The 15,000-nt window shown below is 46.2% G+C and overlaps 2 protein-coding genes across 7 annotated transcripts in view; both read left to right on the forward strand.

Annotated features, from left to right (window-relative positions):
* creb3l2 (cAMP responsive element binding protein 3-like 2) overlaps window positions 1–2,975 on the forward strand; it is a 39,271-nt gene extending 36,296 nt beyond the window's left edge. Inside the window, exons 11-12 of the mRNA XM_012830268.3 lie at window positions 188–443; window positions 752–2,975. Of these exons, the coding sequence (XP_012685722.1) occupies window positions 188–443; window positions 752–824 (329 nt within the window). The 3' untranslated portion in view covers window positions 825–2,975. The remainder of the gene's footprint in view (window positions 1–187; window positions 444–751) is intronic.
* Window positions 2,976–3,264: 289 nt separating this feature from the next.
* dgki (diacylglycerol kinase, iota) overlaps window positions 3,265–15,000 on the forward strand; it is an 85,267-nt gene continuing 73,531 nt past the window's right edge. For 2 of the 6 annotated variants that reach the window (XM_031583166.2, XM_031583170.2), the window contains exon 1: window positions 3,267–4,656. In XM_031583166.2, the coding sequence (XP_031439026.1) occupies window positions 4,430–4,656 (227 nt within the window). In that variant the 5' untranslated portion in view covers window positions 3,267–4,429. Of the gene's footprint in view, window positions 4,657–15,000 lie in introns of all 6 variants that reach the window. The other 4 variants (XM_031583167.2, XM_031583172.2, XM_031583168.2 and 1 more) reach the window with 3 other exon arrangements.

Raw genomic sequence — 15,000 nt, forward strand, 5'->3', positions numbered from 1 at the left:
TACACTGTATGTTCTACAAGTCTAGGAGCCTTCTGCCTTGCAGTGTCCATGTTTGTTTGTGTTTACTAATTGTTCTATATGTGACCGTGCTAATGTTTACTTATTGTTCTATATGTGACCATGCTAATGTTTACTTATTGTTCTATATGTGACCGTGCTAATGTGTATTTTCTCTTCTCCTCCACAGTGAAGTCCAGGAGTCTCCTGTCCTATGAGGACCACGGGGGTATGGAGGAGCACCCTGCTGGCTTGGGTGGAGAGTACCCCGAATGGGATGCCCAGATGGAAGTCATGGCAACCTGGCGTCTGGAGCAGCAGCATCATCACGAGGAGCAGCTCGAGGCTCTCAAACACACGGAAGAGGCGCACGCGTCCTTCTCGCACAGCAACGACACACACAACTCGCAGAAAACAGCTGTGCTCATAGACCTGAACCCACACAGGTAAGACCGGTGGGAGTGTTAAGTAATTGGTTGGATCGTTCAGCTGACGGACAGCCATCGGCACTCAACTAGTCAGTCACATTTTAGTTGATTTGTCATTAAAACGGAACATTTGTGTCCTCTAATGTGTGGCTTTTTGTATGAACTGTCATTATGATTTACAGTTGTACACATTATGTCCTCAAATGTTTGTGTCACAGACAAGTTTTACATTTTGATGGTTTGACAGTTTATTGACTGGGAGAGTTTCAGTATACTCTGGTGGCTGGCGTAGCTAATATTGATTATGCAATGTATTTTGCCCTTAGATCACTGGAGCAGAGGTCAAACGAGAGTACAAAGGTGATTGAGCTGGAGAGGACAGTGAACGAGACGTCATGAGGAGGTCGGCAGGCCCTGCTCATCGTCGCCCCCTGCTGTTTGGGCTCCCCCTGTATTTATAAATCCCCACTTAATGTTTAAGTATATAGATGTCTGTGGGTTTTTTCCCCCAAAATGAAACTTGGCATCAAGAAAAAAAAGTACAGAAAAAAAACTAAACAAAAAAAACCAAATATATGTATTTTTATTCCATTCCATCATTATATCATGTTTTGATATCTAATTTTATGTCACTTTTTGTTGCATCTGTTTTTTTTTCTCTCTCGTTTTTATATGTATTGATTTGACAAATGCTTTATCTCTCTCCTTTTTAGTTCTGTTTTATTTCTTTGAGGTGGGGATAGGGGCTGGACTCTCTGTTTCTCAAAGATTCACTGATAATTATAGTTGAATGGGAGATTCTCAGCACTGTTAGAGAAAAAAAGCCAAGTGGTCACCTCCAGAAGCACTGACGCCGGTTCCCCAGCATCCGACTGACCCAAAGGCCACAGCATCTCTCAGATCAGGGAGACAGAGATCCCCCTTAAATAATTCAGTGTGGCGGATGTGTTCACATGTGGGGTAGCATCTGTCACCAAGCTCATCGCCGCCGCCTCTCCCCCTTACACAGCCTGAGGACAGACACTTGTAGGTCTGTAATGTCATCCTCACTTTAAAACATTAAGCACAGACACACAGGCCAGAGGTGTAGCAACTCTGCCGTCTTGCCTCAGTCGACTCGAGAACGAGTACAATTATTACAATTATTATTCTACTTGCTTTCTTTCTCTTCTAAGGTGGATTTTGTTAGTGAAACCCTGAAATATAAGAGGGAGTTCTTAAAGGTTAAAGGTTCTGATAAGGCTCTAATATTGAGCTTTGGTTCTGCTTTGAACCCTTGACGTTTTAAAGTTCTTTTAGGACGGCCCAATGAACCTTAAAGAGACTGTAGGTGTGAGCAGTTGCCTGGGTAATGGATGTATATTTCTCTCATCATATTTTCAAGGAGATGTGAGCAAATGGAGGCATTGTGGAGTTAGGCAGGCATAGTCGGTTGAATAAGTGGTAACTGTGCAGGCTGTTGCTTGTGTTCTATGCTCACACTACACACACACACACACACACACACTATAGACTAACACTATATATACACACACACACACACACACCTCACTGTGCAGGCTGTTGCTTGTGCTCTATGCTCTGCTATGAGTTGGACGATGCGTCAGCATCATGGAGCTCTGGGGCCTTTCCACCAGGCGACGCCCGGGAATGGTTGACCTCTCAGGGGCCTCGACCGGGAGGCCTCCTGAGCCCCCGCTGGCTCCGATATATAAACACCTACACAAACCACCCCCCCCACACACACACACACACACACACACACACACACACACACACTCATCATCTGGGATATAAATGGCATTGGAGTGGGTGGTGAACTGGCTTGCTCTCTGTAGACCCAAAGAAATTGATTTTGCTATTTATTTGATTCCCCCCCCTGCCCTCTAAATAGTAGCACACTGTTTTCTTCTTTTGTTCATAACAAAACAGCAGTATCATATGCATTTATATATTTTCTTGTGACGGATGAGAGATTTTTAGGACTATGTTGCATCCAGAAGTCTGTTTTATTATTTTTGTATTGTTGTTTGTTTCACTCATGCTCTCGCATCGGGAGTATTCCAAATACGTGGCTTAGTGACTGACACTGACAAGTTAGCTCAGAGTAAGTGGTAAACCTCCTAAAAGAAGATCCCTGTGGCTTTGTTTTACTATGAGAATTAAGCCATAGTGCTCTTCTATTATGAGGTTTACCACTTACTCTGAGCCAACTTATCTGGGTTAGTTATTTAACCACGTACTTGGAATACCCCCCAGCTTCGTTGTGTAGTCCCGGTTGCTTGGAGCGTTAGCAATATGTGGTCTTAGTCACGGCAGACCTGGCCGCCGCCATAAACACATCAGTGGGACTGGTAATGATGTTATTGGTCCTGGGTAAAGTGGTTTCACTGTGTTCCATTACCGCTGTGTTTTCACAAACCACCCAGGAAAATAAGCTCAAAGGTTTCACTTTAACGTTTCTTTTCTTCTTTGGTTTTCATTTGTATTGTTGTCCTTTTTTTCCTTTTCAAAGCAAATAAATATTTTCCTTAGTAAAAGCACAACTAAGACTGACTTGTTATTTCATTGCATTAATATTGGTCTCTTCGTGCCTTTCCCTTTGAATACCACTATATCTCTTGAAGAGGAATGTACTTCTAGCCACTTGTCACTGTAAAGCTTTCCTATTACCCTCTTTGTGGAAGTGATTTTACTAAACAAATTGCATGACACACACACTCACACACAAGAGTGCACACACTTAAACAAATGGCTAGTGACAGCGGCAGAGAGTTCTCCCGCCAAGGCTTCGAGGCGCACAGCACATCTGATTACATTCAGGAAAAATCTATTTAGCTGTTTAAGGTTAATTCCGTGTAAAAGTCAGTTCCTTAAACAGCGTACCTCCCTCTCAACGTCATTTTAAAATAGGACTCATGACCTCAGCCACAACTTCTGCTTTCCAGATTCTGAAATGAACCCGGGCCAGATCAGGGCTAGATCCGTCCAGAATCAGCTACTATATAGGAACCTCAAGTCCGTCCATGTGAGACTGATATCTTGTGGTTTTCCAAGCGCCTGGTTATTTTCTCCATGTGTCCAACGAGCTGTGTGAGAGAGTTGATTATTTTCTTCTTACCTCAAATCACATTACCCAAATTGTATTAGGGTGGAAAATATCCAGATAGTGATTTGTTTAGTTGCTAACCTCAGACTTGCCGTCTCATGTTGGTTTCGCAAGGAATGAATTTTACTGTAGAATTCAACATAAAGCCTCTAGCTACCGCACCATATCCAGGCATCTACTTGAGTGACGAGGTTCAACGCTTAGGCTACGCAAAATAAGTTGTCTTTTTCTCTTTTGAATATTTAGCAAAATGCTATGGAATTACTGCCCATGAAGAGAACATGAACTTTGAAAGTGGGCATCACAACATGGGTTATTTTAATGTATTCATGTTTACCTATTTCTTGCAGATGAATTAGATATTTCATTTTGTGGACATTATTATTGTGATTCCAAAACCTCTGGGCAGCGTTCTGGAGCTCCGGGACGACGTTGTGGATAGGCTACGCCGAAAATCGAGAGCTGCGTAAATTACGCTAGCTTTTGCGAGCGATGGTGAGAGAGAGCGTGGTGTATGTCTGTGTGTGTGTGTGACTTAGCAGCCAGAAACCCTATGCCCTACTTTAACCGAGTGATGCTCTGAGAGGAGGAGTAGGAACATCCCAGAAGGCCCTCTTGTAGCGGCAGACGGAGATGGATGCTGCCGCGGCGGATGCTGCTTGTTACTACTACTGCAGCGCTCGCTGCCATTTCCAGTCGCCGCCGAAGCCCCCGCTAGCCCGTACACAGCGTGCGTGACCGAGTGGCGCTGCGACAAGAGCAGCAGCCCCGCCGCTCCGTGTCCTGTCCACTGTCGCAGGGACTTCCAGCTACCCTCGACCCCCGGTGCCCGCTTTTTAACCGCCCGCTTCTGCCTCTGTTCGCCGGGGAAAGGGGGTCCACTGCCTGCCGGAGCATGGACCCCCTGGCCAAAACATGCCCGTCACAGGCTGACAGAAACCCCCCGACCTTTAGCAGCCGATCGAACGCACTCGGAGCCACCGGAGGGGAGACGAACGACCAGGGCTGCGGCAGGGACGAAGCCATGGGGGGTGGCGATACTTTGAGCAGCTTCGCGGTCATGGACGAGTCGCTGGAAGACAAATTAAAGGGTCTCGCTTTCAGGAAGCAGACTTCGTACAGGTAGGTGAACTATTACACTCTCAAGTGGATGGTAGTCATTTGTTTTGTCCGGACAAATGCTTATGGACAAGGAAACACACCGGAAGGTTACCCTGAGGGTTGATTTTGTCGTTTAAATTTAACATGGATTACATTACGTTATACAAATTAACACACGCAGTGGTAAATCATAATTGAAGGACGGGGCATTTTTTTCTACAACAAACCAGAACAACACACAGGGAATTTAACAAAACGGCAGATGATTCTACCAGTCTAGTCCAGTCATGCCCTCTGTAAGCGATACAATCTTGCCACATAAATGAGTTGTAACACACGGTTGCAACACATGTCACTTTGTTCCATCATATGACTGATTGTGTCGGTGTGTGATGAAGATGCATTGTTTCATTTGTATCGTGTTTGTTGGGGGGAGGGGGACAGGGTATGCCCGATATTGATTTTTAGGCAAGCGAGCTCATGTGTGTCTGTGTCTGTGGACCAAAGTCCCTCACTGAGGCTGTGGGATTGTTTCATTGCCGACTGACAACAAACAGGCATCCAGGAAAGGAAGCAATACCACGTCCTCACAGTCTTACGGGAGGGAGGAAGACTCGTCCTGCCGCTCTCCTCTATGCGTGCTGGCTTCATTGTGTGCGTGATTGAGATTTAATTGTCTGTGAGGGGAAAATGGCGTGCTTTGACAAATGAAAGGTCATTTGAATAGTGCGGACACAGATTCACCTCTTCATTCTAGAATTTCATCTGTCTATGCACTGACTCTAGAAAAGGCCAAATGACACTGATAACCACTGCAATGTCACCGAGGATATTTGGTCAAAATAAAGACCCTTTATGGTGCAGAGTCCTGACAACACCTTGTTAGCCCTACCGCTAAGAGACTGGTTTGAAATAGTTGGTCAGTTGACCAAGCCAAACCAGTTACAAAAACACCCTATCAGCCTTATTGACTGCATAGCCCCAGATACCTCCTACATGTCCACACACACACACACCTCCACTGTCAGAACAGGCCAGTGAGTGCTATCTGGTCACATGTTCACACCCTCAGTAGGATCACCATGGTAACAAAGGTAGGGCATAATAAAGAGCCCCCTTTCCTTCTCAGTTTGGATGCTGGAAATCTTTCTCCAGACTGGCCTCCTCTGACATTTTTAAGCGATGGGATCGGTTTTGGAACCTTGGCTTGGAATACGGCTACAGAATAAATTGGGCTGCGTTGAGTGTATTGCAGGATTGATGGTACTTTTTAATTAGTGTCCGTCACTGTCCTTTGGGATGGTGGGGGAGTGTGTGGGTGTGTGTGTGTGTGAGTGTGTGTGTGTGTGTGTGTGTGTGTGTGTGTGTGTGTGTGTGTGTGTGTGTGTGTGTGTGTGTGTGTGTGTGTATGTATGTATGGGGGGGGGGGGGGGGGGGGTCCCAGGGGGGAGCCAAGACGTGATGGATACCCCCTCCCCAAGCCAAAGGATATGGTGGTCTCCCATGGAAACACTTGCTGGTGGTACACTGAGAGATAATCTCTTTAAGGGAGTGAGAACCCCCACTAAGACACACACACTTATATATATATATAGATGGGTACCTTCCTCCACCTGTCACCACACACACACACACAACACACACACACACACACACACACAAACACACACACACACACACACACACCAACCAATGCCCTACCCCCTCCTTTTGTCATTATTTCATAGAATATTCTGTTTTAATTTTGTTCCTTTCATGATGGCTGATCCCATGGATGACCCAACAACAAATGTGTGTGTGTGCGCGTATCTGTGTCTGAAAACTCACTCACCTGTTGACAACACACATGTAAAGCATTCGCTCCCTCACTCAAACACACACACACACACACACACACACACACACACACCAGGTAGGCTCAAAGGGCTGTCCTGAACACAGAGGCCTCTATTGCCAAGAACAAGTCCAGTAAGCACACACACACACACACACACACACACACACACACACACACCGCTTTGAACACCTGCAGAGAGACATAAGTGTACTAGCCCTGCAGTGATGTCACCATTAAGGCTGGGTGTCAGGGGACTGTGTTCATGGCCTCTCCTCTGATGTCAGGAAAGAGGGAGAGAAATAAAGGGATGGGGAAAAAAACATCTTAATGATTAAAATAGAGGCCATAAAACAACAAATCCCAGAGGTCCCTGTGTTGGGGTACTGGGAGCTAAACAGAGAGAGAAACTCACACAAGCATCTTTCAGTTGTTAATGAAAGATGCTTGTTAATGGTGTGTGTGTGTGTCTGTGTGCTGCAAATTTCATAAGGCATCATCTGAATGCGTGCTTGATGTGTGTGTGTGTGTCTGTGTGTGTGTGTGTGTGTGTGTGTGTGTGTTTCTACTGCTTAAAGCAAATTGAGCGTAGCACTGAGGGAATGCTTTGAAGTGGAGGACACCAGGGAAGGAGCTACAGAGGTTTTCAGTTAGTCACTACACAACAATGTGTCCAACACACACACACACACACACACACACACACACACACAGACAGAAATGTCTGACTCGATGTCACGGGTGTTAGGAAGGTACAAAGGCATTCAGTCTGAAATACTTTTAAATGATATGTTCAGCAGATAAACACGTTCAAACACACACAGACACACTCACACACATACAGTACATGTGCATATTCACATGCACACAGACACAAAGACCCCCCCCCCTCTCTCTCTCTCTTACACACACACACAAACACACACTCAGTCACACTCGCTGACCAGGCCTGCCAGGGACTTCTCAAAAACATGTATTTATATGATATGATGCACATACATATGAGTTAGAGGGAAGATATAAAGAAGGCCTTGTGGCAGATTCCTAAAAAGATCAGTGCTGTGTGAGTCTATAATACAAGTGGAATGTGTGCATGTTACTGCATATATCTATGAGTAGATGAAAGGTAATATAACATTGCATGAGCGTATTTCGGTGTATGCACACACACATATATCTACATGTTCGTTTCTCTTCCTGTAGTTCTGTACATATACTGTATATATGTGTGTTTCTGTGTAGTTCCCTGAAATACAAATACATTTGAACATCTGTGTGTGTGTGTGTGTGTGTGTGTGTGTTTTTGTGTGTGTGTTTGTGTGTGTGCGTGTGTAGTACTGTGCAGTAGGAGTGGTGGTGACATATGAACGAGGGCCCCTCATGCATGTTTTAAGCAGCCAATCATATTCCCGATTGGAGACTTTTACATCGTTGACACAATTTCCTCCCCTCTCCCTCCCTGGAACTGATAAAAAGTTAAACATGCATATTCATCACGCCAGGCCTGACGGCCGTGCCAGACGGTGCTGACTACCAGAACTGGGCCAGAACTGGGCCAGCTCAGGCCCGTACTCGGAACAGAATGGATCCTACTTAACCCAGTTAGCTGACATTAACTTGTTGCGATGTCTTCCTTAAAGCCACTGCTTTGTGTGTGCTGGCTGTCGCTTCTAATGTGGGTTATGTTTTATGAATAAGTGATTGCTCAAAACTTGCCTTCTTTTGACTTGCTCTGTTTTTGTAATAGAATGAAGAGAAAGAGAGAGAGAGAGAGGTGGAGAGAGAGAGAGGGAAAAGGTGAACTAAAAGTGTTCCTGGATGGAGTAAGAGGAAGAGAGGCAGTGATGGAGAACAAAAGGGATAGAGGGAAAGAGAGAGGGAGGAAGAGAGAGGGAGAGATCTCTCCTCCAAGAGAGAGAACATGGTCTCATGTGTTCTAGAACTCTCTCTCTCTTCTGTGACATCAGCCACACAGAACAGAGGGGCCTGCAAGGCAATGTGATTGGCTGTTTGGCTTTTTGGCTCAGAACGCTCAGCTCTGATCAGGGAACAGATTTAATATTTTATAAACAACAAGCGTTTTCTCTTTACCAGTGAGAGCACCACACTGCCCCTCTATATAGACTGTGTGTGTGTGTGTCTTTGTGTTAGACTGTGTGTGTGTGTGTGTGTGTCTTTGTGTTAGACTGTGTGTGTGTGTGTGTGTGTTTTTGTGCTTTGTCATCGCTCATCACCCATGTTGAGCTGATGTCAGCACTATCTTTTTTCCCCTGTCATTTCTTCCTCTTTTTGTCTTCTTGTTTCTACAATAATGACACACATATCAGATCCTGCTAGGCACCATTCCAGTCAGTTCTTTATCTAAGGAGAGGAGAGGAGAGGAGAGGAGAGGAGAGGAGGACGACTCATCCCTCTGTTCTCATTGTCTCTCTGTCTGCTACTTGCGTTCTTACCGGCAGGAACTTGGAGATATTGCTGGCAAAGCATGAATGTGCAAACTGCACTCACACACACACACACACACAGTCACACAGTCACACACACACACACACGCTGTCTTTTTGAATGCAGATTAGATTTCGGGTTGACCGTGTAGGGAAGTGGCCACTGCACAGTGTGCGTGTGTGGTTAGTGTGTGTGTGTGACTGTGCGTGTGTGTGTGTTTGGTTAGTGTGTGTGTTTGGTTAGTGTGTGTGTGTGTGTCCTTGTGTGGGTGGGCGGTTTGGTGAGTGGGTATATATATTCCACTGACACGCTGCGATTTGCGGTTGTTCATATGGTGATGAGATGTTCTTTGAGCTCTGCAAGGAAGTGGATTGGATGTTGGTGTGCGTGCGCATGTGTGTGTGTGTTTGGGTTGAATGCTCAGTTGTGCAGGGGTGTTGATCACGTATGCCTCCTCTTCTCTGAGTCACACACACCTCATCCAGGATATTAAGAGTGGGTAACTAACTAACACACACACACACACCCTCCTCTCCTTCCTGAGTGGGCTCCAGTGCCCACTCCAAACTCACTTTTTCTCTCTCTCTCTTTCTCTCATATCTCTCTTTCTCTGTCTTTTTCCTAATTCATAAGCTTTACTGGCATGGCTGTAGAAGCTATAATGTTGCCAATGCAGCAGATGACAGCCTTGCTAATAACACTAATAACACAAACATATTAAGAGGAATCAGGGATGAGTTTGTCTTTCCTTCTGTCTTTCTCTCTGTCTGTAGTAGTTTGTCTTTCTTTCTGTCTTTCTCTCTGTGTCTGTAGTAGGATGTTAAGAAGGCAACGCAGACACACAGAAACATATGTGAAGAGGTGGAAGGAGGAAAAGAGACAATGACTCTTTATAAAATCCTTTTATTCTGTTATCATGTGTGTCAAAGACACCCCGACAGGCTACTATTCAGCCATACACCCACTATTACAGCCACATGCAAACCAGGAGCACCTCACCAGATACATATAAAGGTTCCAGTCATTAGTAAATTATGACTAGAATAGAGAGGGTTGGACGTTTAGGTGGAATATAAAGAGTCGTTGAGAGATGGCGAATGACAGACAGATGGAGAGAGAGAGAGAGAGAGAGAGAGAGAGATGAACAGAGGGAAAGTCAAATAAAGAAGAAGCGTTTAATCCGGGTCTTGGGAGTGGAGAGCTCATTTTCTGCCTGCTGGATGGAGGGCAGAGGGTGTGCAGCTGATCGGGGCGGCGGACGAGAGCGAGCGAGCGCGGATGAAAACGTCTGACGCACGCCGCCACCACCGCAGCCGTCGCTGTCGCCACCACCGCCGTAATCTCTCTTGAAGATGGCTGTTTGGGGCGATGGAAGATTAACGCACGCGTTAACGCACGACCAACCTTTACCACCGGGCCCTTTCATTTTCCCCTTCCTTTAAGCCTCACTCTCTCTCTCTCTCTCTCCCTCTGCTGTCTGTCTCTCTTTCTTTCCCTGTCTTTCTTTTTCTCTGCCTGTCTCTACCTCTCTCTCGTTTTCCCTCTCCCTCTCTGGTCTGTCTCTTCCTCTATCTATCTGCCTGTCTCCCTCACTCCATCTGTCTTTTTCTCAGCAACGCACTCTCTCTCTCTCTCTCTCTCTCTCTCTCTCTCTCTACCACTCTCTCTATCTCTTCCTCTGTCTTTCTCTTTCTGTCCCCCCCTCCTCTCCTCTCTCTAGTTGTTCCCTGTGTAAAGTGCTGCAGGGTGGTGAGTGGTATTAGAGGGGATTGGGATGTCCAGGCCTCACTGTGAAAGACTGGGCTGCTACCTTATTAGATGTGTGACTGTAAGAGGCTTTCTGTCTGTCAGCAGAGTCTGCGGGATCCAGCCCCTGAGAGAGAAAGAGAGGGAGAAATGGATAGATAGAGAGAAAGAGAGAGATGGAGAGAGGAAAAGAGAGAGCGAGAGAGAGCTCTTGCTCTGATGTGACTACAGGTAGGAGATGATGGGGATTAAGAGCGTTGGATGGTGGTTGTGGAACTGGATGATGACAAAGTGGTAATAATACCACACTGATTTGCCGGAGCTCCATCCACGCAGTGTCTGCCAGGAGCTTTACAGTAAAGGATCAGCTATGTTCATGCCGCTGTATGCAACCAGTGAAAAACCAGAGGTGTGCAGTCGGTGTGTTCATGGCGCTGTATGCAACCAGTGTAAAACCAGAGGTGTGCAGTCGGTGTGTTCATGGCGCTGTATGCAACCAGTGTAAAACCAGAGGTGTGCAGTCGGTGTGTTCATGGCGCTGTATGCAACCAGTGTAAAACCAGAGGTGTGCAGTCGGTGTGTTCATGGCGCTGTATGCAACCAGTGTAAAACCAGAGGTGTGCAGTCGGTGTGTTCATGGCGCTGTATGCAACCAGTGTAAAACCAGAGGTGTGCAGTCGGTGTGTTCATGGCGCTGTATGCAACCAGTGTAAAACCAGAGGTGTGCAGTCGGTGTGTTCATGGCGCTGTATGCAACCAGTATAAAACCAGAGGTGTGCAGTCGGTGTGTTCATGGCGCTGTATGCAACCAGTATAAAACCAGAGGTGTGCAGTCAGTGTGTTCATGGCGCTGTATGCAACCAGTATAAAACCAGAGGTGTGCAGTCGGTGTGTTCATAAGCACTGAAAACGCTGCACCCCATAACCTCTAAGAAGCCAAACTGATGTTGGGCGCAGTATGCCAGTGGATGTGTTTGGGGGGGGGGGGGGGGGTAGGTGGATACGAGCCTGAGTAATCGAGAAGACATGGTGTGAAATGTGCTGTGTGATGATGAGTAGATAATTTATGCTCTAAGCAAGCAGTCGTGCGTATCTGCCTTTCCAGGTTGAGCAGCACCTCTGTGTCTGTATGTGGTCAGCGTGAGGATTAGTGGCTAGTGCGATACTTACCACAGAGAGCAAGGAGGCAGGTCTAGGCCTCTAGGCCTTTCTTTCTGTCTCTGTCTTTGTCTGTTCTTTCTTTTCTTTCTTTCTTTCTTTCGTTTTTTCTCTCTGCCTTCCGTGACTCTCCCTCCCTCCCTCCGCCCTCTCAGGCTTCTTTGACTAGGTAAATGACCCTTAGGTTGTTGGCTTGGCCCAGTCACGCTCCTGACACCAGAGAGCTGCACACACACACACACACACACACACACACACACACACACACACACACACACACACACACACACACACACACACCTGCCCGACAGGCACCTGGCAGGTGCGAGTGCCTCCATCAGTTCACACTCATCCCTCTGTCTCTCCCTCCATCCCTCCTGCCCTTCATCTCTCTCCTTCATCCTTTTTTAACACATGAGGCCTAACAGTGTAGCAGGCTCTTTAAAGGTGTATTCCACGGTTCTTATCGAATACACTTGGGTCAAATTTAGCAAATTGCGCTTCATGGTCTGCTAGCTCTCCGATCAGTGTGTGCAAGACATGAGTTAGCATGCTATCAAGCCTTTTATCAGTGCCAGCTCTGCTGTTGGTGGCGTTTGTAAAGTCTTAATGTCTTTTCAGTAGTTAGATTACTAGTTTTCGACCAAAACTCTTCACTGCTGCTTTAAAGCAGCATTATGGAGTTTTGGTCTAGCACTAGTAAGCTACCTACCTAAAAAGCCAAAAAACCTTTCAAACATCAGCAACCCTCCAGTTGGTAACAAAACTGCCGTCCTTTGGTGATATTGTTGGTACTGTGCTGTGAAGGCTTTTCGGGTATTCCGACCCGAACCACAGGACTCCATAGTGCATAGCCTGGACGGCTGATGGGAATAGGCGTGTTTATCGGTCCCTCACATGACCATATACCTTCAAAAGAAATTTGAAGATGGTACCAAATGTAGTTGCTCATAAAAACATACCTAAAAACAAAGTGGGTATTGTTGCATAGTGTTGCTTTAAATCTGAGCCCACAGTCTGGAACCAGTGATGTGTCATTGACAGGGTGAATAGAGTTCATTTTGTGGATATTAACCCAACCTAGTTAGGTGTGTGCGTGCGTGCGTGCGTGCGTGCGTGCGTGCGTGCGTGCGTGCGTGCGTGCGTGCGTGCGTGCGTGCGTGCGTGCGTGCGTGCGTGCGTGCGTGCGTGCGTGCGTGCGTGCGTGTTTTAAAGTGGAGTGTGTTCACTGCAGCTATACCTCTCCCTCTGCGTCTGATTACACGCCCTCCGAGTGTGTGGTCGATAATTGCTCAGTGTTTTGAAAACATGAACCAGTTTCCATCAGGCCCAGAGAAATGGATGAATAAAACACAGACTCTCTCTCTCTCTCTCTCTCTCTCTCTCCCTCTCTCTCTCCCTTTCTCTGCCTGACACACCTTGTTCTATCTGTTTCCATCTGTTATTCTGAAGAAGCTGAATCACCAAGAGAATCTGCAGTAGTGGTGGGAGGAAGTCTTGTTCCTGTGTGTGTGTGTGTGTGTGTGTGTACTGTAATGATCATGTTGAAGTCTTTATATTGTAGGGTATGTGTGTACAAGTTAGGGTGTGAGTGTGTGTGACTGGAGTGTTTCCCTGCATGAGTGTGTGTTTGTTTGGGGAGAGAAAGAGAGAGATAGAGAGAGGAGGAGGAGGAGGAGGAGGAGGAGGAACGAGAGTGCCGTTGGACACAGATCTGTCATTTAGGATCAGTGAGTGGCCTACGGGTGATGGGCAACTAAGGTCTGCTACTTGTTTTTCCACCCCTTCCTTCACTGGACTCCCTGTGAAAACAGGAGGGGAGACACTGATATAGTGGCTTCACACACACACACACACACACACACACACACACACACACACACACACACAAATTAGTACACACAGACACACACACACTTCAACCGCAAACAGACTGTAAACCTCAAGCAGTTAAAAAGAGAGTACATGCAGTATTACACACAGTCACTTCCACATGAGGTTGTAATATGACTACAACCTGAGACCTACGTATACATTCCATTTAAGAATAAAGCATATTACAGATATCAACATATACATTCCATTTAAGAATAAAGCATATTACAGATATCAACATATACATTCCATTTAAGAATGAAGCATATTACAGATATCAACATATACATTCCATTTAAGAATAAAGCATATTACAGATATCAACATATACATTCCATTTAAAAATGAAGAATATTACAGAAATCTACATACACATTACATTAACAGTACAGCATAGTGCAGTACACACTGCATTCATGCAAGGCCACCCACTACAGCACACACAAATACACAGGACATCATTTTTAACAAGCACAGATTTAGTTAGAATGTGTACACACATACAGGCACACATTGCACACACGCTAACAGAGGCATATAGAAAGAAACACACACACACACACACACACACACACACACACACACATTCTCATGCATAAGGAGTGTACTGGGAGATTAATACGGGGGCTTTATATAGCGGTGTGACGTGCTGTGGGGGTAGGGGGTAGGGGCGTGGGGGTAGGGGGTTGCTGTGGAGGGGGCTTGCGTTTGTATTCATGATTTGATTCCCCAGGCGAATGCATTAGGCAGCAGTGGAACTGACATTTAACTGATTATGGAGTGCCAGGAGAGTTGAGGCTGAGTAATCTTACCTGGTTAAAGCGCTGTGTGTGTGTGTGTGTGTGTGTGTGTGTTTGTGTGTGTGTGTGTGTGTGTGTGTGTGCGCGCCTGTGTGTGTGTGCGTGTGTGTGGTTGGTTGTAGGCATTTGCATAAGTGTGTGTGTGGTTGTTTTTACCCATTTGCATAAGTGTGTGTGTGTGCGCGTGTGTGTGTGTGTGTGAGAGAGAGAGCAATAGCTCCACTGATCAGTCATTCATACCTGTTAATGACCTCAGTTCACCTCTCTCTCCCCCTGCGTCTCTGTTCTGTCAAAGAGGGCAGCTGCTCACTGCGCACGTTTGCAGGGAACATACAAAGCTCCATTTCGCCCTGCAAAGAAAGGCTGTCGGTGGGCCTTAATGGAGACGTGGAGATAAGATGAGTATATAATAGTTATCCCTCTCCACGGTCTCGTTTCACCTTTTCTAGGAAGACTCATTTCCTCTTCTTAGAAGGTGGTATTGTGCCGGTGCTGAGCTTAATATAA

This window comes from Clupea harengus, chromosome 16 (assembly GCF_900700415.2).
Source record: "Clupea harengus chromosome 16, Ch_v2.0.2, whole genome shotgun sequence".
NCBI classification, from domain to species: domain Eukaryota; kingdom Metazoa; phylum Chordata; class Actinopteri; order Clupeiformes; family Clupeidae; genus Clupea; species Clupea harengus.